Here is a 20,427-nt window from a genome sequence, read left to right as displayed (position 1 = left end):
ATACTGCTCTCTGTATAAGAGGGACCTTGCCAACAGCCATCCTTTCAAATGAGAAGGAAGGTGGAGTTCCTGATCAGCTGTATGGGAGAACAGCTCTTTGTAGTGAATATTGTGATTCTGAGAAGGTTGATGAAAGGCCAGTGGCAGAAAGCAAGTTTTAGGAAGAAGTGGAAAATTTCAAGACACTGTGAAATAAGTGAGTAGGAATCACTTCCCTTTATATTGAAACTGCTCTAAAAATGACACTGTTTTAGTCCTGTGTGCCAGCATCTGTTTTCATAATGATTTTTCTGGCAGTTCTTTGTTGAAGGTCCTGATTTTTGACAGTTGAGAGGTGTGATATTTTCTAAAGTGATAATATTTATAAAGTTACAAAGTGTGTGACTTGGTCCCTCTACAAAACTTAAGCCCAGCAGGGATTGGGGGAGATTTTGGGGAGGGCCAGCAGTGACAGAGGTGATGGTGAGGCCCATTTCTCAGCCTTTTGACTGACATATGAGTGGCATTTCCTATGAAGCTTTTCCTCTTCTCTTGCTGTTTCAGTTCTGTAGTAAAGTGAGTCAATGTTGGACAAATGTCTGAAAAGCAGGAACATGTCTAGAAATATCCTTTGATTTCTGACTGGAAATGAGAAACTGTCTAAATATTCTGAGTCTTTAAATAGCCACTGGCTAAAGGACACTATATCCTCCAAGTCTCCTTGATATTTGTACTGTTCTTTATGTTCCCCTTTGCCCTGTGCTCTTTTCACCCTTTCATAACTTGTATGAAACCTGCATCTGGTTCAGGCATTTCTCAGAGGTCCTTCCCAGCTCCCTGTGCACACAGCAGGCCTTGGCCCTGTTGTGTTTGGCTTGAACGGGAGCACGAGACTCCTTTCCTTGATTGACTCAGTGGTGGTGGTATGAAAAGCTGCCAGGGGAGATGTAATAACACTCTCAAAACAGGAGTTTTTCACCTCTTGCTTCAGCCTGAGGAGGCTGCAGGACATTTCCTTGGCAAAGCACAGGTCTGCTGCCATGGGAGCACTTGTGTGCCACAACATCTCCTTGGCCATTCGTGAGTCCAGCATAGACAAGGTTATCAGAGCAAGAGCCCAGGCACCGTGAACCTTCATTTATGCAAATTAATTTGAAGTTCCAAACTTAAATTCAAAACTACTTGAAGTAATAATATAAATAAATGAAGGTTTATGGTGCGTTTGGGGCAGGAATATTTGCTTGTGGTATACAAGTGACCTTTTCCTTTGCTGTTCCATCTCAGGAGGTGCATACCTGAGCCTGCCTACGTGAAATCAGTTGAGATAACGTGTTCCTTGGTAGGTGTTGCAATTCCCATTTGCCAGTGGCTGACTTTGATTTCTGTTTTTTGTTTTTCTAGCACTTTTTAATATATAACGCTCATGATAGAGGAAAAATGCTTCTCTCTTCCAGTGTCTCTGTCTTCAAGATTGAAGTGTTATTTTTAAAAGGAGATTAATCAAACGGTGGGGATGCTTTGGTTGTTTTAAAATGTTTGCTGTAACTTCAGCACAGAGCTCCCTCCTCTCCTTTGTAGAGTGTAGGCAATAGGACATCCTTCCCCTTGCACATCCCTGCAGGGAGGATTTCAGGTAAGGAGGATGAACCAGGTAACCAAGCAAATGACCTGCCCTAAATCTTGCTTTTAAAATGAGCACTGTCTGGGATTAGTATCCTGGGGCTGCAGCTGGGATTAACTGTGTAGGTACAAATAGGAAGATGCTCCAGTGTGGCCTCCTCGCCAGTCCTACACATCCACTCTGTGTAGAAATGTTTTGGTTTCTCTCCCCTGCCTCTTTGCTCCAGCACACAATGCATATAATCTGATTCTCTGAATGAACCTTTGTTTGGGGAAATACTGTTAGTTTTGGCTCTTGGAGAGCTGAGCTGACAGGCCCAACTCCCTAACAAAACAGATCAGAGATTAAAAAACAAACTAAAACCACGCCTTCGAAAAAAAAATGCTGGGGAGAAGCCAAAAAGTTCCTTTTTTGTGTTGTTGAAAAAGCTAATCTATTTAGCTACTGTACTATCAAATCAGATTCTCTCTCTGTTGCTTAAATTAAGAGCCTCATTACCATTACCTGTAATAAAAGGAAAATTCTTACACTAATTAAAAAATTGCATGACTGTGTACAGGAAGGAACTGAGGGGGGAGGCACAGAGGCAGTGGGTTTTGACCAGGGGTTAACAAGGCAAAAAAGAGGTGTTTTAGCATAAGGGCAGTGGGAGTCTGTTACCTAAACAGGAAAATACAACACATTTCTGTAGCTTGTTCCGTAAACTGAATTTACAAAATTCAGCTTTGAAAACAAAATAATTTATTTATAACCATAGTACACCAGACCCCAGTGGTCTGTAGGAGAAGTGATTCCTGCAGGTCTGCAGTAGCTGTTTTTCAGGGTATGTGCTGTGCTTGCTGGGAATACATATTTGGGCAGCAGGGACAGGCCTGTGGAATCTAAACAACAGCGCTGGGAGGTTTGTGTTTAAATTCCATGTACAGATCTTGGCCAGGTGCTCTCTGAGTGCAAAAGAAGAAATAACACCTTCTGAGCTTGAGAGCCAACTGCAGATTTTCCTTGTTCCTGCAGTCACGACACGTGAAAGATGAGAGGCTGGAAATGAGGGGTTTATGTGCAGAGTACAGTGGTACATCAAAAAAATCAACATCCTGCTTCCAGTGCTGTCACTCACACTTTGTAGCCACAGACGTGTAATTCAATGTTTCCTTATTTTTAAGCACAAGATCCTGCATTTCATCCCTCCCAACATGTAGTTCACTACAATCCCAAGATCACTTGCCAGCTGAAAGTCCTGCTCAGCAACATTTACATGTCATGGTGTGGAGAATGAACTTAAATTTTTCTGAATGGGAAAAGGGGATTTTTCAGGCAAAGTCTTCCCTATTGCCTTCTGTTAGAAGGGGATTTAAACACAGAGGCTGTGGTGCTGTTGTGAGCGTTTCTGAGGGAGATAAAAAATGGGGAACAGCAAGTGGAACCAGAAACAACTTAATGAAGCATTTGAGCTGTATAATATATATATATATATAGGTATATACTATACCTATATTTTCCATTTAATCAATATGTATTTAAACCACCTGTTAAGTGGAGAGTATATAAGCTGACCAGACCAGTCTTTTGAGGTTGGCTTGGTTTGAGTTGAATTTATCTTAGTATTTTAACATCTCCTTGTCTGCCCCTTCAGTGTTCTTTGTCGAAATTGGTTTCTTTAAATGCTGGTGTTTCTTAAGGCTGATTAGGAATGGAAAAAACCCAAAATTCTCCTGGGTTTGCACACAAATAAATGTCCCTTTCTGCCCAAATCTGGAGGGTGCTTGTGTCATATGGTTTTATACTGACTGAAGTCCATCTGATTAAGGGAGGAGAGCAGGGGATTCTTCTGCTGGGAGTCATCTCATATCGGAGTTTGATTGTGCTTCTGCAGAAGTCAGAAGAGTTTTTCATTGGGGTTATTAATTGAATGTTTTTTCAGTGCTATAAGAGCTACTGGTTTAAATTTGAAGTCAATTTAACAGCTGTGAGTGGCATCCCGTGTGCCCTGTACCTGTTAAGAAAGAAGGTCACCCCTCTGCCTTGTCCCTGCTGAGTCAAAAACACAGCTAAAATATCCTGCAAGGTCATTCATTAGCTGGGTTTATTAATATAGAACAAAATCATGAGGTTCTCAGAGGCAAAATTTTGCATGTAGATGGATATTGCCAGGGTAAAATTTGTTTTGTACTATTAGAATACAAACCTTCTCCTAATTACATTTCAGTTGATTGAAGGGAAAAAATAAAACATGTTGAAGGGAATCAGGTCACACTCTCACGATGGACGTCTGTTTATTGTACTTTGCTGCAAATGTTGTGATATTTGAAGGTTTGTAATTGTTTCTAAAACACAGCTGTTTAACCTGGAGTTTTAAAAATGGAGAGGGTTGTGTTACTGTGACAGCTGCATTATCTGTCTGCCCGCTTGTATCCCTTGGCTCAGGTAGTTCCTGAGCTGGGAAAATGTACGTAACAAAACTTGGGAAAGGACTCCAGCTCTCTTGATGGATCCAGGACTCACAGGTCAAAGCTGCAGCACATGGAAGTGGCAGCCTCGGTGTCTGCAGCTTCTCTGCTGGCAGCCCTGTGACTGGTCTGAGGCACGTCAGGGCCACTGTGTCCAGGGGGAATTCCAACTCTGTTGGCTCTTCAGCTGAAGCCTTTTTAGCTGGTTTGCTGGGATCAAATCACTTGAGGACATTTGGTCTCAGCAGGAGGAGGAGGAGAGGAGGAGGTTTCTTCATGGGAGACTGAGCTGAGCTGCTGGAATGCACTGCACATTATCCACCAGATGGTTTTCAGCTGCTTTGATGTGACGTGTGTGTGACTGAGGAAAATAGGAAAGTCACCTATTCCCCCAGCATTGTTTGCATCAGCTGTGCCTCTGGCAGCAGCAACCAGAGCCTGGTTCCCTGGGTGCTCCTCTGCCTGGGCACCCCCTGTGCAGCACCAGCATCCCCAGGCCATGCCACTGGCCACATGCCACAGCCAGGCAGCTGTCCTGGCTTGTGCAGGGCACTGGTGGGTCCAGTTCTCCCTTGGGGTGTTCTCCTGCTGCCCTCCTTGGAAGCAGCACCTCTGCAGAGCTGCAGCAGCCGTGGTAGAGAGAGGCAGGACCACGTGTGTGCTGACTGACGCTCCCAGGTACACGGTGACCATGCTGGTGTTGGGCAGGTTGCTCTGCGTTTCTTGCAGGAGTTGGTGTGTTCTTACCGAGCTGGCAGGAGCAGCAGCCCAGGGGCTCTGCAGTTGTTTGGGTTTTTCCTTGTTTTGCTGAAGGCTGGTTTCAGTTAAGCGGTTGCTCTCAGTCACAGTGTTGTACAAAGTAATTGACTTTCCATTGACTTTGGAATTTGGAATAGCGTCTAAACATTGTTGTCAGCTTCATGCTGATTCCTCTCCACTGAGGCTGAAGTCGTTTCACTTATGACCTCAAGCTGGACTTGTGTTTTGCTCCCTTGGGAACTAAAAATAATAATTATTTTAAGAATAGGTTCTTAATCGCTTCCTTCTTTTGATGCACTACTTTTGTTTAGCATTTTGTAAGAATGTAATAGAAAATATTTTAAACTATTTGTGTTTTAATTCCAGTTTTAATTAGCTCTTTGAAGATGCAAGGAGTGTATGAGACTTGATTACAGTTCCTTTTAGTCTTTTTATAGAAAAGCATTTGCTCTTGCTATTCTGAGTGCAGATTATAGAGTTTTGTTGCTTTGGCAAACTGTCGAGTCACACAGAGCTACGAGGAGATGAACATTAAGTTGACAGATTTCTTAGTCAAAGGCATGTGGGCACTTTGTCAGTGTTGGTGATGCATCATCAGTTAATCTGCTGTCTCCAAACTATTAATGTACAGAGGAAAAGTAGGAAAAGATGTGCTTTAGTCTAGGTTTAGCGGGAAAGATAAGACAAGGTGTGCAGTGAACACTGAAGGTGATGGGGGAAATATTAAACAGGTGGAGATCTGCTCTCTGCCCTGACACAGCAGCTGGAGAACAGTGAGACTAATACTTAATTTGAGGATCTTTCTATAAACTAAAAGAGTCTTGAAATTTAGAAATAGGTTTTGGGGAGATGTGTTTTAAGTTTTTACTGTCAGGCAACAACTCACTGGATGGTGCATTTCTACAGCCTGTTGTTACAACTGGCATTTTACTTAGTAGTCAAATTAAAAGAGCAGAGTTGGTTTTCTTTACCTGTCACTTGGCTGAAGTCTGGCATCTACTATTCTGTTACTGTCAGGGTTGGGGGCCAGAGCAGTTGTGGTGTTTGCAAGGGAGGAAAGAAATAGTGAGCCAAATACTTGAAGAAAGTGTTATTTTAATATCCTGCTATTGGCAGCTCTGGCATTCTGGCTGCTTTTGTTTAGACTGTGAAGACTTTTTACTTGTTTATAGTATTACAAGTTTTATTAAAAGTTTTCTTTAAAAAGAGCTGCTGTCGGAAGGTTTCCCAGATCAAACAGGACACAGGGAATCATCAGTTCTCCAGCCTCAGCCCTGCCTCTGCATAGCCTTGGGAGAGCCTCTCCTGAGAGGGCAAAGTGTTTGGAGGTGACTGTTTCTGTCACTCCTTTGTGTACATTTTACTTCAGATGTCCATAACCTCCTGACCTGATGCTCATGCCATGCCAAGATGAACCTGTTTCCTTTGCCTGGGAAGATGTGCAGCTAAAACCACAAAAAACAAGAGGAGGAACCTGGGATAGGCACAGTTCCTATGCTTTAGTCTCTGGCTTTAAGTTTACTGTGCTATGAATATTTCCTACTTCTCTGCTCTGTCAGTCATATGGATTAATGATTCATAGAGGTGTGTTTTGAGGGCTGGGTGGTTTGTGTTTGTACAGTGCTTACTGGAATCCCTGTTACTTCTTCCTTTTTTTCTATCATCTCCCTTCTACCTCCCAAGATCATTCATACATAAGCCATTTCTCTTTCCAGCCTTGCCTTGCCTTGCCTTGGAGAAAACTTACCATTTCTACCCTGTTGGTGATCCTTTGTGCCCAGCTGTGTTTGCCAGCATTGTAGAGATCTTGGGGTTTGGTTTTTCTTGGCCAGAACTGGCATTTCATTCTTCCTTTCCAGTGTTACCAGCCTGGAAAATTGAGTGGAACTGTAGAAATGAGCTTCAAAAAGTCCAGGCCACAACTATATGTGACCAAACATTCAAAAACCTCTAGGCCAGGTTTTGGGCTTAATTTTGTGTAACCTTGTTCTCAGCTCATAGGTGGGGATTTGAAAAGGTGGGATAATGGCAAGAAGAAAAGAGTGGGTGAAATGAATTTCATTCCTGCTGAAGATACTTGTGAGACCAGTTGTGACAGTTCTTAGTTCTGACTTATTAGTTCTCATGGATGAGAACATGAAGGAGTCTTGAAAACTGGATGAATCTCTGTCTCCTGGCTCAGTGAGCCGTGGACAGCACACAGCAAAAGTTGTCACTGGCCAAGTGTGACTTGTTGTAATTTTTTTCTACTGACAGTTTGGCAGTTTTAGGGAGACACGTTGTCTTGAAAGGAGAGAAGAACTGAAAGCAGAATGATTTGTTGTCTGTTTTGTTTCAGTGGAAGGTTGGTTTCACCAAAATGGAAAAATTTTAAGGGATTGAAACTTCAGTGGAGAGATAAAATCCGTCTCAATAACGCCATCTGGAGGGCCTGGTACATGCAGTGTAAGTACCACGCTCGTGTGTCACAGCTTCCCTGAGACAAATGTAGTAACAGGAGGGTGGAAATGATTGTCTGGCAACAAGCTCAGAAATGTGCTCAAGGCTGATGTCTCAGAGGCAGAGCCATTGGATCAGGGCTTTTTTAGAGAGGTCCCAGAGGATGTACTCAGTGAGCTGAGAGCTCCCTGTCTCCTGTTGTTGGAAGGAGCCCTGGTCAGACTCCTTTTCACGTGTTGCCGCTGAAGTGACAGAGGGGCAGATCCTTCAGGTGCTGAGCACTCACACTTTGGTTCTTGTTTCAGACCTGGAGAAGCGCAAGAACCCCGTGTGCCACTTCGTGACTCCGCTGGACGGCTCCGTCGATGTGGATGAGCATCGCCGGCCAGAGGTGTGTGACACCTGAGGGACAGACCACTGACCTTCATAACCTCATTTCCTGGTCTGCTAGAAATGAGGGCAGCAAAGCAAACCTTGGCTCTGTTTCTATTTAGAAGGAACCATTACAAGCAGACTGAACATGGTTTTGTAGGTTTATCACATTAAGGTGATCAAGGTGCAATCAGAAGGACATTTGTTATCTGTGTAACTTATGTTAATGTTCCAGTTTTATGAATTGTAAGTCAAAGAAGTGCAGTTTGATTAGTTAAGATTTTGACAGCCAAAGCTGGAAGTTGGTGGGGAATCAGAGTGACAACTGTTTTCAGGACTGAATCTGTGTGACCCTGTGAGAGTTTTCTCTGTTTGATGTAACTGGCGAGATGTGGTTTCAAGACAACAAGCAATTTCTTTTTCTGTGTCAGGGTAACTTCACAGAAAGAGCAAATACGAGTTTGTGTTCTTTCATTTTTGTGCTCTTGAAAACATAAATGAACACTAACATCTGCCCTCTGGCACCTTGCAGAAAACCAGTGAGGCCCTTGATGTGGCAATATGTGACTCTCTCTGTACTGCGTAACTCCAGAATAATTTATAACTCAAAGGAGTTCCAGATGAGTTTGTGGAACTGTCTCAGGTTTTCAAAAGAACAGTGTTGATGTTTGTGTTGAAAGTGACCCTCGGGCGCAAAGTTAAGGCTCTCATTGGTCTGCTCTCCCCAGTTTATACACTGCTCTCTGTGACACATCAAAGACCCATAATGTCTGATCCTTTTGTTGCCATTAGTGTGTGGCCTGTAAGGTCACACTCCTCCTTGAGTTGGACATCAAATTTATATTGCATTGTGTCATTTGTAGCAGCTTTTGCTTACCTGTGTGTCTCTGCATGTAACCTCCTGGCATTCACAGGATATTCTGTGCTTTACATGTTATATTTCAGAAAATTAATTTTAATTCTTTTTTTTTGCCATTTCTTAACTATTGGCTGTGGTTGAGCTGCTGTGGGAGATGCTGACAGTGCAGCCAGACATCATCTCGTGTTTGGTTTCTGTGGGAAAGATGAAGTTGGTACTGTCAGATTTGCTCTGTGATAGCTGAACTCTGGGGCAGCGTGGGCTGCTGATACATGAGCTCAAACAGAATTAGCATGCTTTCTTTTGCATTTTTTATGCCTGAATATTTGCTTGGAAACATGTTGAATATTCAGGCCTTGTGTAATTCCGTGTAATTCATGGTATGTGTTTGTGTTCTCAGGCCATTGCAACAGAAGGGAAATACTGGAAACGAAGAATTGAAATAGTCATCAGGGAATACCACAAGTGGAGAACATACTTCAAGAAAAGGGTCTGTTGGTTCACTTGAACTTGATCAGTGTGTTGTTGCTTTTTGAGGTTTTCTGTCACTTTTTCTAGCATGGAGGAGCACTTAAACCAGATGATAAGCTGGTACAGACATGCTCATCTGATTAGTTCCACTTAACTAAAAATTATTCTGCTAGGACTGATTGTGCATGATTGGGTCTTGAAAGTTTTGCAAAATCAGGTCTTCTGCTGGCACATACAGGCCCTATTCTGACTTTACCATCTGTTTTTTTCCTCCTTTTGCAGCTACAGAAACATAAAGATGAAGATCTTTCAAGTTTGGTCAGGGTAGGTAATGGCATTTGTGCTTGTAGAACCCACAGTAGATAACAAAGCTGTAACATGCAGTAGCTTGCTTTGATTAAAATCTAAGACAAGCATCTTGCTTAAGCCTTAATTAAGGTTAGACACCTTCATGTTCTGTGCCTTAGAGAGCAATGTAAGGTTAGTAGCTTAAATTGGATGGAGGAGAGGTTGAATGTAAAGTGCTGTGACAGAAGAAATGAGAATCAGTGTTGCCTGCCCAGAGAGATGAATCTCTTTGAGGGCTGGCACATGATTCTGTCTTGTTACTGAATTGTAACTGGCACTGCTGCCCTGCTTGTGTAACTGGATTTGTGAGGATGTGTGAGCTCCATGTTGCAGATCTTCCTGCTGTGTCCAACTCGGGCAGATATTGTGCCAGGATCCTAAAAAAAGATGAAATTTTTAAAGGAACAGTGGTATCACCTTTTAGTATGTCCCCTCAAGCCCCCCAAAGCTGCTTTGGGCATATAAACTGATGATCAGAAGCACTGTTCTGTTTTCTGTTTTGCAAGGCAATGCAGTTTAGCTCAGCCTTTAGTGAGGGATGGGTAAGCCAAGTCACATTATGTTGTATTTTCCATGGGCTAAATATCAGCACACCTTGTGCAAAGTCAGAGTACAGTTACACTTCACTGCATTTCAGAGTTCCAGATACTTCTCCCCAGACAGGAGTTGTTTGCTTTGCATTCTTGCTGTTTGTGTTTTTTTTTTTTATTTGTATTTGAACCAAGGGATTGTTAAACTGTAGGTGCAAAAATACATGTGTAATGAATCAAACAAGAGGGTGTTGATGAAGTTGTTTTGTCTTATGTCCTTCTAGTCAGTGTCATGGTATTTATTCTACAGAAGTTTTCTGTTGTTGCTCAAACCAGTGAGCTGAAGTTGTTGGTGTATAAGAAGCACCACTGATCTCCTTCAGTCCATTTGATGGCTCCTCAAAGAGAGCTGCTTTCACTAAAAATGTGAAAAGTGAGGACTGTTTTTATAGATCTGCACCAGGCTGCAGCAGCATTGTCTGGGCAGCAGCCTGACTTCTCTTCCTTTCCTTTGGCAGGATGATGATGTGGTTCTCTGGCAAAAAAGAAGGTATGGCAGAGAAACCCCAGTCCCTATGGAGGAAGGCAGCCTCTTGGATGCAGACATGCTCATGTCCGAGTTCACCGACACACTCTTCTCCACACTGTCTTCACATCAGCTGGTTTCCTGGCCAAATTCCAGGGACATAGGTATTTCTTGGCTGTAGCTATGTTGCAGTGAGAACCTCTATGAAAAGTCTGATTTGATGCTTTGCAGCTCTTGCAGTCTTGCCTAAGATATCTATCTTATATTGCTGATAGAGAGAAAAAGAGGTCAGAGACTGTAGCTGTCTTATGCTTTATATCTTATCAAATCCCAGTTATTCATCCAGATTTAACTTCTGTCTTAGCTTCTTGTGTGCTGCTCCCAGCTTTGCCTTCTAATGTTGCTGTGAATAATAAATCTGTAACGAGCAGTATTTACCTTTGTCAGTGGTGAAAGCATTGTTATTTATCTCAGAGCATAGTTGTGGGTGTTTTTTGAGGGAGCACCTGTGTATTTTAATTTGGTTTTGTCCCTTAGAACAAGTGCCAGTCCCGTCTGTAAAAACAATTGCAAGAGCTGTAGGGTTCTGTCTGGTGGGACACTGTGCACCATCCTTGCTGCAGGGATGTCTGAGCAACTCCAGAGCAACTGTGATTTACACAAATTGTACTCAAGGCAAATGAATTGCACGATGATTTACTTTAAAATACTGTGCTCCAGTGGTTCAGGTTGTGCTTCCCAGCAAGTCTGTGTTGTGCAGCAGGGGCAGGACAGATCTGGGAGCAGGAGATATCCAAGCTTGGCAATCCCCAGTTGTTAGTGAGAGCCTTCATGTCTCACCTCTTCCATTTTAGTAGATGAAAGTTTCATTCCCCAGTGGTTTTGACTTCAAAACTGTGCTGTAGTTCTGAAGAGAAGCAGATGCTCAGTTCATTTCAGCAGCAGTTTTTCTGTAATATCTTGGCCAAGCCTGGATGTGGAGTGTGTTCATGTTTTATCCAAATGCTTTATTCCTGCTGCTGTTATTGTGTGAGTGATGGGAAGCTAATCTAATCTGTCTCCTGAATTTTGCAGGACACTTAGGAAATGCTGACATGATTCAACCAGGGCTTATTCCTCTCCAGCCAAATTTTGATTTTATGGATACTTTTGAGCCTTTTCAGGGTAAGAATAATAAATAGTCAATTAATTTCTTTAAAATTGCAGTGATTGGTGAACTAGTTTTTCAAACAAGAATAAATTATGTTGCAGATGTCTAAGGTTTTCCCATTTAACACTTCTTAGTGATGAAGAGATTTAACATTTTGTTTGCCTTTGAACATTTTATGGTAGTGTCGAGGAAATTTCATATGACATTAAACTGCCGCCGACAACTTTGATGTTTACGGATCTCCATGGAAGTCAAAAGTCACATCTGTTTTCTGGCCCTGCATGCAGCCTGCCTCACATAACTGAGCTTTGTGGGACTGCATTGGGGATCAGCTCTTGGCTGTCTGTGTGTAGGTGAACCTTAAACAGGGGACTGATTTTTGTGTTGTCCCAGCCTACCTGGAGGCTGAAGTCTGCCCTGAAGAGATCAGTTCCTCTGGAAAACAACAATTCATTGCTTAATCAACAGCAGTTGTATGAAGCAAAAAGGGCATGATTTCATTATTTGCTAAAGAATACTAATATTCCTGTGAATTTTAGGATTTAGCAATGCTGTAACTTGAGTATGAAAAGTAGAAAATTAATAGGGGACCTTTCATATTTCAGAATTATTCACGCCCAGTCGCTCCAATAATTATTTCCCTTCTGTGTCTGCTGTCAGCTCAGCCACAACAGACAGCAGCAGCCACTCCTCCCAGGTAAGAGGGATTCTCAATGTTTAAAACAGAAGGCTCTGACATGAGCCATGTGCTCCTCAGGAGGAGTTCAGACATGTCCGAATCAGTAATATTTGTCTTTCCTGTCAGTCTCCTGTCCTGCCGTCGGGGTCGTTGTCCAACACGCTTCCAGCAGGGAACATCGATGATGGACTGATTGCTTCCTCAGTACCTGCTCCCGTCATTCCTGACGTTGGCACTGACCAGTGTTCCAGCATTAGAAGTGGGGGATCTTTCATCCAGCCACCGGACTTCTCTCCAGACTCGTCTCTCAGCGGGCCACAAACTTTCATGCCAGTGTTCCAGCCCCCCCTGCCGCTGCTTCAGCCTGCGACTCCACAGCACCAGTCCCCGCTGCCGGCGGTGCCCCTGAGCCCTGCACCGGCTGCCTTTGCTGCACCAGAAACCCCCAAGTTTGGGCTCTGTGAATCTACAGTGATCACACACACAGCTTCTGCCACGCTGACCAACAACGCCCCTGCCACCACCTTCAGCCAGAGCCAGAACGTCGTCCTGGCCACGCAGCAGCCGGGGGCAGGAGTGCCTTGTAACCTGGCTTTCCAGACTACTGTTGTGCAGGGGCAGCCCCGGCCCCAGCTCCAGTCCCAGCTGACATTTGCACTCCCCAAAGCTGTTCCTCTGGCCAGTGCTGGGACAAGGCCCAAACAGTCACAAAAAATAGTGCCTGCTCCGAAGCCTGAAACAGTGTCCTTATTGGTAAAGAATGCCTTCATCACCCCAGGTGAGCAGCACTGTGGGGGTGATGGGTTTCCTTTCTGAGTGGGACTAGCAGGAGGGAAAGACCTTCTTGCTTTTCTTGCTTAACATAATAAGTAAAAATACAACTTGCTGAGGGTGTCCATGGAACCCCTGAATGCACTGGGGTGTGGCCACACTGGTCAGTGGGATGCTCTGGACTGCTGCAAGGATTGGGAGCAGTTTGGCTGTGAGTGCGAAAAGCCAACCTGCAGAAAGGGATCTCTCCTTGTAACAGCAGTGCTGGGCTTGTAGCTGCATCAGCACATGGGCTCTGTGCTCCTGGCCCAGGGAAAGCTCAGGTTTAGGTCATGCTGTTGGGATGAACTCTGCCCCTCAGAGCATTCAGCCACCGTGGAGGAGGAGATGGTAGGGAGAGAGTGTTGCTCTTCCCTAGGAGAGATCAGGAGATCTCCTGAGGGAACTGGAGATCTTTGTCTTGAGCAGTCTGCAGACTCCTGAGGTGCCCTCAGGAGCACATGGGTTTCAGGTCAGAGCACAAGCACCTACTGATGTGCTGGGACCTTCACACTGGGTGTGATTTGGAGCCTTTGGCACAAGGCTAAGAATAGCAAGATGAGCAGAGGGAGTTTTGCTTGTGGTGGTTCTTGTGGGAAAGCTCAAGGCCAGAGCAGGACAGACAGCAAGCTTTTTATTGGGGTTATTGCAGGCTGTTTTTAGACTTGTACTGGCTGGGGGCCAAGTGACTTCAGCCACTTGAAATGAGCAACAATAATTCATGAAAAACCCTGCCTGGAGGAGTATTGTTAAACAGGCTTTACTAGGGAGTAGGTGTGTCTGCCAAGGCCTGATACTGAGCTTACCCACCAAAAAAAAAAAAAAATTAAAATCACTGTTGAGGAGAAGAACAGAGGCAAGGATCTAATTCTAACATGTCACTGGAATCAGGTTGGTCCATGATTAATGTACCAGGGTGTTAATGGCACTGGTCCTGTCTACTGTTTGTAGTATGTTATAAAGAGTCTATGTACCTTCAGCAGTCAAGACAAGGATTTCTCACCTAGTAAAGCATTGTAGGCAACTCATTTTGAGAAAGCCTTTGCTTCTGGCTTTCTTAGTGCTTCCTGGGTTTTTCCTCACCCCATATATCACTTTCCCAATGCTTTACCAGTTGCTTCTAGACCATCACAACCAACGACTTCATTTCTCATCTAGATTTAAAGTTGTTGCTGTTTGTCATTCCTGGTAGTGGTGTGTGTTTGGGGATCACAGTGCTCCTTAAGCACTGGGACACCAAGCTCTGGGGTCAAATCCAAGACTTTATATAAAGACTAGAACTTTATTTTTGGCAATAGAATAAATGCCAGTACTGGTCACTGAGGCATTTATGCCTGTCACTTGTGTTCAGGACAAACAAATCATCTCCTGAGTATAAAGCAAATGCCATTATGTCTTGTGTTAGAAAGGGATGCATCACGTTTACTGCCTAATGGTATTAGGACTCAAAAATCTGTGCAGATTGTCTCATCAGGTACAAGACTTCACAGGGGGAAGAAGTCTCCTATCACCCCTTCAGGATAAATGTGCTGATTTTGAGAGAAAAGTCTGCAAAAGATGCATGTGTAGGACAGAAACCTGAAACATGTAAAGCGATTTCTAAATATTGTTGCTGATCGTTACAGTTCCCCAAATGTGGAAGTCAAGAATGCCAAGCCTGTGTAGCAGCATTAATGCACTGGTTAAGAGTAGGCTCTTGAGCTCAATAGAGATGTCCTAAGTCCAGCTGAATGTCAGTGAACAGTGGAAGGGTTGTGATTCTGGCTTTAGACGTGGGAATGCTCAAAGAATGAGCTCCCTGTGTCACAGTGGCAGAGCTCTGTGCTCGACAGCCCCACGCAAGGGCTGGCACAAGGTTTGTGCAATCCCCTCTGGTAAAGGATGTGCAGAGCCTCCACTTGATTCAAACCACAGTCACAGATGATCAGTCAGGAAGGGGACATTAGATAATCCTGCACTGTCTCCCCGTCCTGCTGCCTGTGCCCTTCAGAATCCTGATGCTAAGCTGCAGGCACTGAGCTGTGGTGACACTTCTCATGCATCATGACTTTATTAGTCCAAGGGAGAGCTGAAGCCAATACAGGCGAGAATGAAACTGAGTAAATTTGCTTCAGTTTTCTCAAAAACCAGATGGAAGTTTTGTCTTTGCCTGATTCTTCCCTTGGTAACAGTATAGGAGGGTCCGTCATGTTCTCTCTGAACTCTGGACAAGAACCAACTGCACATCTGCCTTGGTTAAATGGAGTTCTTCACAGATTTATGTGGAGACATTTGCTGCTATTCAGAATTCTCTCTAGCTGTCTAAGCACTGCAAAACTCCTGGTTCTTTAGCCTATTTTCTGGAATTTTGGTGCTGATTCCCAATCACATTTATTTGTCTTGTGCTTGTGTGTCATCTGAGGCAGCTGTAAAACAAGATAATGAAAGAAGCTGGTAGAATGAAGTGGTGAGGAAAAGGATTCAATATATATGGAAGGAATCATGAACTATTGGTTCATTGACCCTCCCTGGGTCAGCAGAACAAGAAGTATGGATGTGAGAGGAGAGGTGAAGATGATCTTCCTCCTGTCAAACCCAGCTCTGGCAGAATGAAGACACTTTGCAGCTCCCTGAATTACTGTGTAGCTCTGTAAATTCACCTTGAAACAGTGACACTGATGCTAAAAACCTCAGAAAAACCTGATGTATTGAAGTCCTTTGTACTGGATTAAGGGGATTGAGATTAATGGAAAACTGGTGGCATTTTGCACTGCAGTGAAATAGTACCACATAGGTGCCCAATAATCCATCCCCCTGTTTAATGACAAGTTATTTCATACAAAATAATCTCCACTTTTTTTTTTTGTCTCATTAACTATTCTAACTGAATTGTGTTCTTCAGCTGCCTTTCAGGGACAGTCCAGAGCTGTGATTGTAACTCCAGCACCTTTAAAAAGAGAGGGGATTTTGACGCCAGCCACGTCTCAGTCTAATGTTGCAATTGCACCAGCTGGAATTGTCAGAGTAAGGAGAAGAACAAAAAATAATACATTTGTTTTCTAGGCCTGTTATTTGCAAGTAGTGAGAGCCATAATGTGCTCGGGAGGGTAACGAGTCCTCTAAATGACCTGTTACCCAGTGTATGCATTTGTGCATTCAGCATTACATTTGCTTATCTTTAATTTAGTTACTTTATGGGCCTGGAAGCACTTTATAGTTAAGATTCCAAGGAGGCCTGTATACACAGTGCTGTGGATGGGGATGGCTTGTGCTTTAAGCTGGAAGGAACCAGGAAAGTCACCTTTCCACTGACATATTGGAAAGCATGCCTTGAGTATGTGAGTGGGTTTCCCCAATATGTTGTGTGCAGGAAGATGGAAATAGTATATTAGTATATTATGTTGTTGATGTGTTTAATACTGCTTTAAGTTATGAAAGGACACTGGTCTCCTGCCAGAAGCCTGACTTCAGTGCCTGCCAATTCCTTAGATATTAGCCCTTGTTTCTTGTTAATCATGTGTTAATTTGCTGCTTTTAGTGAAAGGCAAGGTAACAAATCTCTCTCTCTCTCTTTCTCTTTCTTAATCTCTCTCTCTCTCCCCGCTTTCTCCGTTGTCTCATCCCTTCTCTCCCTGTGCCCCCACACTCCCCCCTGCTCTCTCTTTCTCTCTGTGTTTCTCTGTGCTATTTCTGTGCTGTTCCCAGGCTCCCGGGGTGACGGAGTTCCGTAGTAACATTCTGGTTGGTCCAGCACAGCGAGCACCAAGTAGTCAACAAAGCCAGTCCACAGTCTCACATCTCTTCTCTCCTAGTGTAGTCCAGGATGTGTTGGTGAAAGGAGAGCACATCCCTAACCACAGTTGCAGTTCACAAGTTCCCTCACCTACACCTAGTAAGTTAGAAAGCTCTAAGCATTCTCTCTGCCCTGCACATGTAAGTGTGTTTCTGTTGGTTAGGCAGGGTATAAATGGGCCTTGAGGATCCCTGGATAATCCCCTTCTACCCTGCAGCTTCAGTTGCATCCAGTTGTTTGCAATTTTTGTCTTAAATGTCTGTGCAGTGTTCCCACAAACTGATTTTGTGCTTCCTGCAAGTGGCTCCTTTCTAAAAGGATGTGCTGTTGTAGTCACCAAGAAATTAAACCTGTTGAAAGGCATCTATGTAGGAAGTGCTGAATAGCTTTGTTGTTCAGTGTCATAACTCTAATTCTTACTGGAGGATCTCAGACACAGTAGGTAAGTGCAAAGATCCTTCTGCCTGTGCATTGGTGTAGCAGGTTTTGGTGATAAATGGCTTGTAATTGTCACCATCATGTCCCAGGCAATTGGAGTCAAATGGGGCAGTCCAGCAGGACAATGGAGTCACAGCCTACATGTTCCACATGCCTTTGCTGAACTATGTGTGTGTGAAAGGAGTATTACATCTTGCTATTTGAGGTGTATTATGCTTATGCCATGAAATTCTAAGTTTTCCCAGCAATCTCGGTGTTTTCTAGCGTGTGGTTGCTGCATCAAACAGTATAATTTGGCCGACTGCATTTCAGTTCATTTCTGAGTAGAAACTTCTCAGCAGTTACATTTGTTACAGGAAGTTGTTTGTTAATGTGACTTGTGTTTCTTCCTTTCTGAAGGCCGGGACTGCCAGAATTCAGGCCAAGCTTCCCCCTGCACCTCTGAGCAGAGCCCCAGCCCTCAGTCTCCTCAGAACAGCTGCTCAGGAAAACCTGCCACTGACCCTACTATGGCTGCATTTAAGGTGTGTGTCCTTTCCTTTGAGAGGCTTTTCTCCTTTGCCGTTGGAGCTTTTTTTCTGAGTATGGACTAGAGAAAGTTGTGCTTCAGGACAGTAGCATATTTGTGTGTTGGGCTTAGCTTGCTGCTGCATCTGTGCTGCTCTGTTCAATTCAAAATGTCAGTCTTTAATAATCTACTCTGCTCCTCAGGGATGTGTCACCAGAGGGGCCAGGCTTAGCTGTACCTCTGCAGGTCCTTATGGTCATGACAGCAGTTCCTGCTGTGGCTCACAGGAGTGTTGTGACAGGTCTCAGTTTACTTGGTCAAAGGTTTCAGGCTTAGTGTTCTAAACCATGGCTTTTTGCCATTGTTCTGTTGGGGCTCTTCAGTCTGCAGGGCTCTGGCCATCGCTGGAGGGGAAGTTCTTGACCTGCTGAGTTACTTACATGTCTCCAGTGATGCTTTGCTGCTCCACAGAGAAGCAGCTCCACAGACTCTACAAGTTACACCTGTAAAACCCTTCGAGAATTACTGGGGTAAGAAGTCGGCAGTCTAGAGATAGCACCTGACACTGGTTGTGCCTCACACACGAGCTGACCTTGTCAGAACACTTTCTGTGATGGGATGAGAAACTTATCCACAAAGAAACAGGGCAGAACAATCAGCTGCAACCCTCTCATTCGTTCTGTTGTGAAAGAGAGTGTTACTTAACTGTTTTGCAAGTGCCAACCCCTGTCTGGCTTCTCTGGCTCTGCTTATCCTATGAGTTGATACCAGCTTGATTACTCCCAGGGCAGAAAGGTAAGTTTAACACCTGCAGCCTGTGATTGCACTCAGTTCTAGTTCTGTTGCAGAGGAGAATCAGAACTGGCCCTTGCTGACCATGCTACAAGTTACTTAAAAAAGTTTGCAGTGATTTACGTGGCATGAATGCTCACAACCAGTAGTTGCAGCCTATTCTTGCTGCTAGAGGGCAAGTTAACAAAGGAACATATTATCAGGGCTAGCTGATGGTGGGAAAGGGGTCACTAGATGGAACAGTGTTCTTAAAAGTAAGAATTCTGCAATGAAATAGGCTTCATAGCCATTTGAACTCAGCTGCTCTGACAGGAATTACTTTGGATGTGTATTGTTAGTAGCTCTTCTGTAAGAAAAGAGAGAAGCAGGGGTATTTGCCAGTCTCTAGGAGTATGTTCTTTTGATCCTCTGCATTGTTAGTTAGATTCAACAGTTCTGTATTGCTAGGTAGCATTGTTATTTCAGTTTGGAAAAGCATAGAGGGCACCGAAAATAGCAGTTCTGCTCTTGAACCTGCATTTTCTGTGGTTTTGAGCAGCCACTTCACTGCTTTATGACACTGTTTTCCTCCCTTCCAGAGTGGGGTGACGGTGAGCTCCCACCGGAAGGCCTCACTCTGCCAGGAATGTGTTCTCAAAGGGCAGACTACGTTACAAAGAAGTTTCTTTACCTCAGGTTTCCTGCAGCAGAGTCCCAGGCATCCAATTCCAAGAAAAAAATAGGAACAACGCAAGCTGGTGCCTCTGGAGAGGAACCCAGAACAAAGAAGTCCTGGGCTTTTGTACTGTTACGGTCTCTGCACCTTCCTCACACGCTCTCCACCCTCCTGGCACTCACCTCTTGGTCCAGGGATGGTTTTTGGTCTGGAGCAGTTTTGTTCCATATTGGATTCTATCTCAGTCTTCAGGCTGTCGATGACTGGTTTTTCAGGACGGCTGTTGTGCCGTGGCTGTCACATGGGAGTGGTTCCTTGCTGCTCCAGCTGAGCTGAGCTGAGCAGAAGCCACAGGGCGGCGGTGTGGGCCCAGCTTTGAGAAGGGATCTGCGGCTGCTCCTTTGTCCTCCTGCATAAATAGCTCAAAGGGCTTGGAGTAATCCGGCAGTCCCAGTGCTGGAGCAGAAACTAAGGCTCCTTTTGTAGCTTGAGAAGTCTTTTCTTTCTCTGGATGCCAATGTATAGACTCCACTTCCTCTGCCTTGGGAGCTTCTGTCAATGGTTTACTTAATTCTGCAGCCTGGGGATCCAGGGACTGCAGGATCCTCCTGTGCCTAAAAAATTCTCCCAATTGTTTTCTTTGTTACTGATCAAGGTATTTCTATCACAGTCTGGACCCATTCTGGGTGTACTAATCTCTGGGTTTTTGTTAATATAAATACTAAATACTTCCTGACAGCACAGCTGGAGCTTAGAAGGAGATGCAGGGTGACCTTTTCTTTCTGCTAAAGCTTTACGTAGACAAATAGGATCTTTCAAACAACCTTATGTACCTTGCTGGCAAGTACCAAATCATTTACATGCTGTAAAAGCCTTCAACTTCCAGGTAATATAATATCTTTCAAATTTCCTCCTTGCCAACCTGACAATGATGCTTAAAACAGTTGTAGATGTCAAAGGTGGCTTGGTCCACAAACACACTTGCTGCCAATTTATTATTAAAATTCTGGAGAGTCATTCCCTCTGTCAACAAAGCCTGTTGCAATCTTCCCCAATAGTTGCTGGGGTGTTCCTCTCTGTCTACATTCCTGTACTTTAGTTCAGTTTACTCTTCTGTCCTCACAAGTTCTAATTGCATTCATTGGATCTCCAACCACTGTTTGACAGTTATCTCCAGTTATTGCAATTCCAGTCAGGATCAACCCGAGACCGAGCAGTGCAGCTTTCCCCTGCCTGTAGGGCCAACTCCATGTACTTTGTAACTGTCTTATC

The 20,427-nt window shown here is 44.1% G+C and overlaps 1 protein-coding gene across 1 annotated transcript in view; it reads left to right on the top strand.

Annotated features, from left to right (window-relative positions):
* The window catches only part of MLXIP (MLX interacting protein), a 46,154-nt gene that overhangs the window by 15,521 nt on the left and 10,206 nt on the right, over window positions 1-20,427 (top strand). Inside the window, exons 2-12 of the mRNA XM_027689790.1 lie at window positions 7,145-7,251; window positions 7,551-7,636; window positions 8,877-8,966; window positions 9,230-9,271; window positions 10,344-10,515; window positions 11,426-11,515; window positions 12,107-12,198; window positions 12,307-12,958; window positions 15,872-15,993; window positions 16,675-16,861; window positions 17,600-17,724. Of these exons, the coding sequence (XP_027545591.1) occupies window positions 7,145-7,251; window positions 7,551-7,636; window positions 8,877-8,966; window positions 9,230-9,271; window positions 10,344-10,515; window positions 11,426-11,515; window positions 12,107-12,198; window positions 12,307-12,958; window positions 15,872-15,993; window positions 16,675-16,861; window positions 17,600-17,724 (1,765 nt within the window). The remainder of the gene's footprint in view (window positions 1-7,144; window positions 7,252-7,550; window positions 7,637-8,876; window positions 8,967-9,229; window positions 9,272-10,343; window positions 10,516-11,425; window positions 11,516-12,106; window positions 12,199-12,306; window positions 12,959-15,871; window positions 15,994-16,674; window positions 16,862-17,599; window positions 17,725-20,427) is intronic.

Source organism: Neopelma chrysocephalum, unplaced genomic scaffold (assembly GCF_003984885.1).
Source record: "Neopelma chrysocephalum unplaced genomic scaffold, ASM398488v2 Primary Assembly neopelma1_77, whole genome shotgun sequence".
Lineage (NCBI taxonomy): Eukaryota > Metazoa > Chordata > Aves > Passeriformes > Pipridae > Neopelma > Neopelma chrysocephalum.
This window is presented reverse-complemented; position numbering and strand designations above follow the sequence as displayed.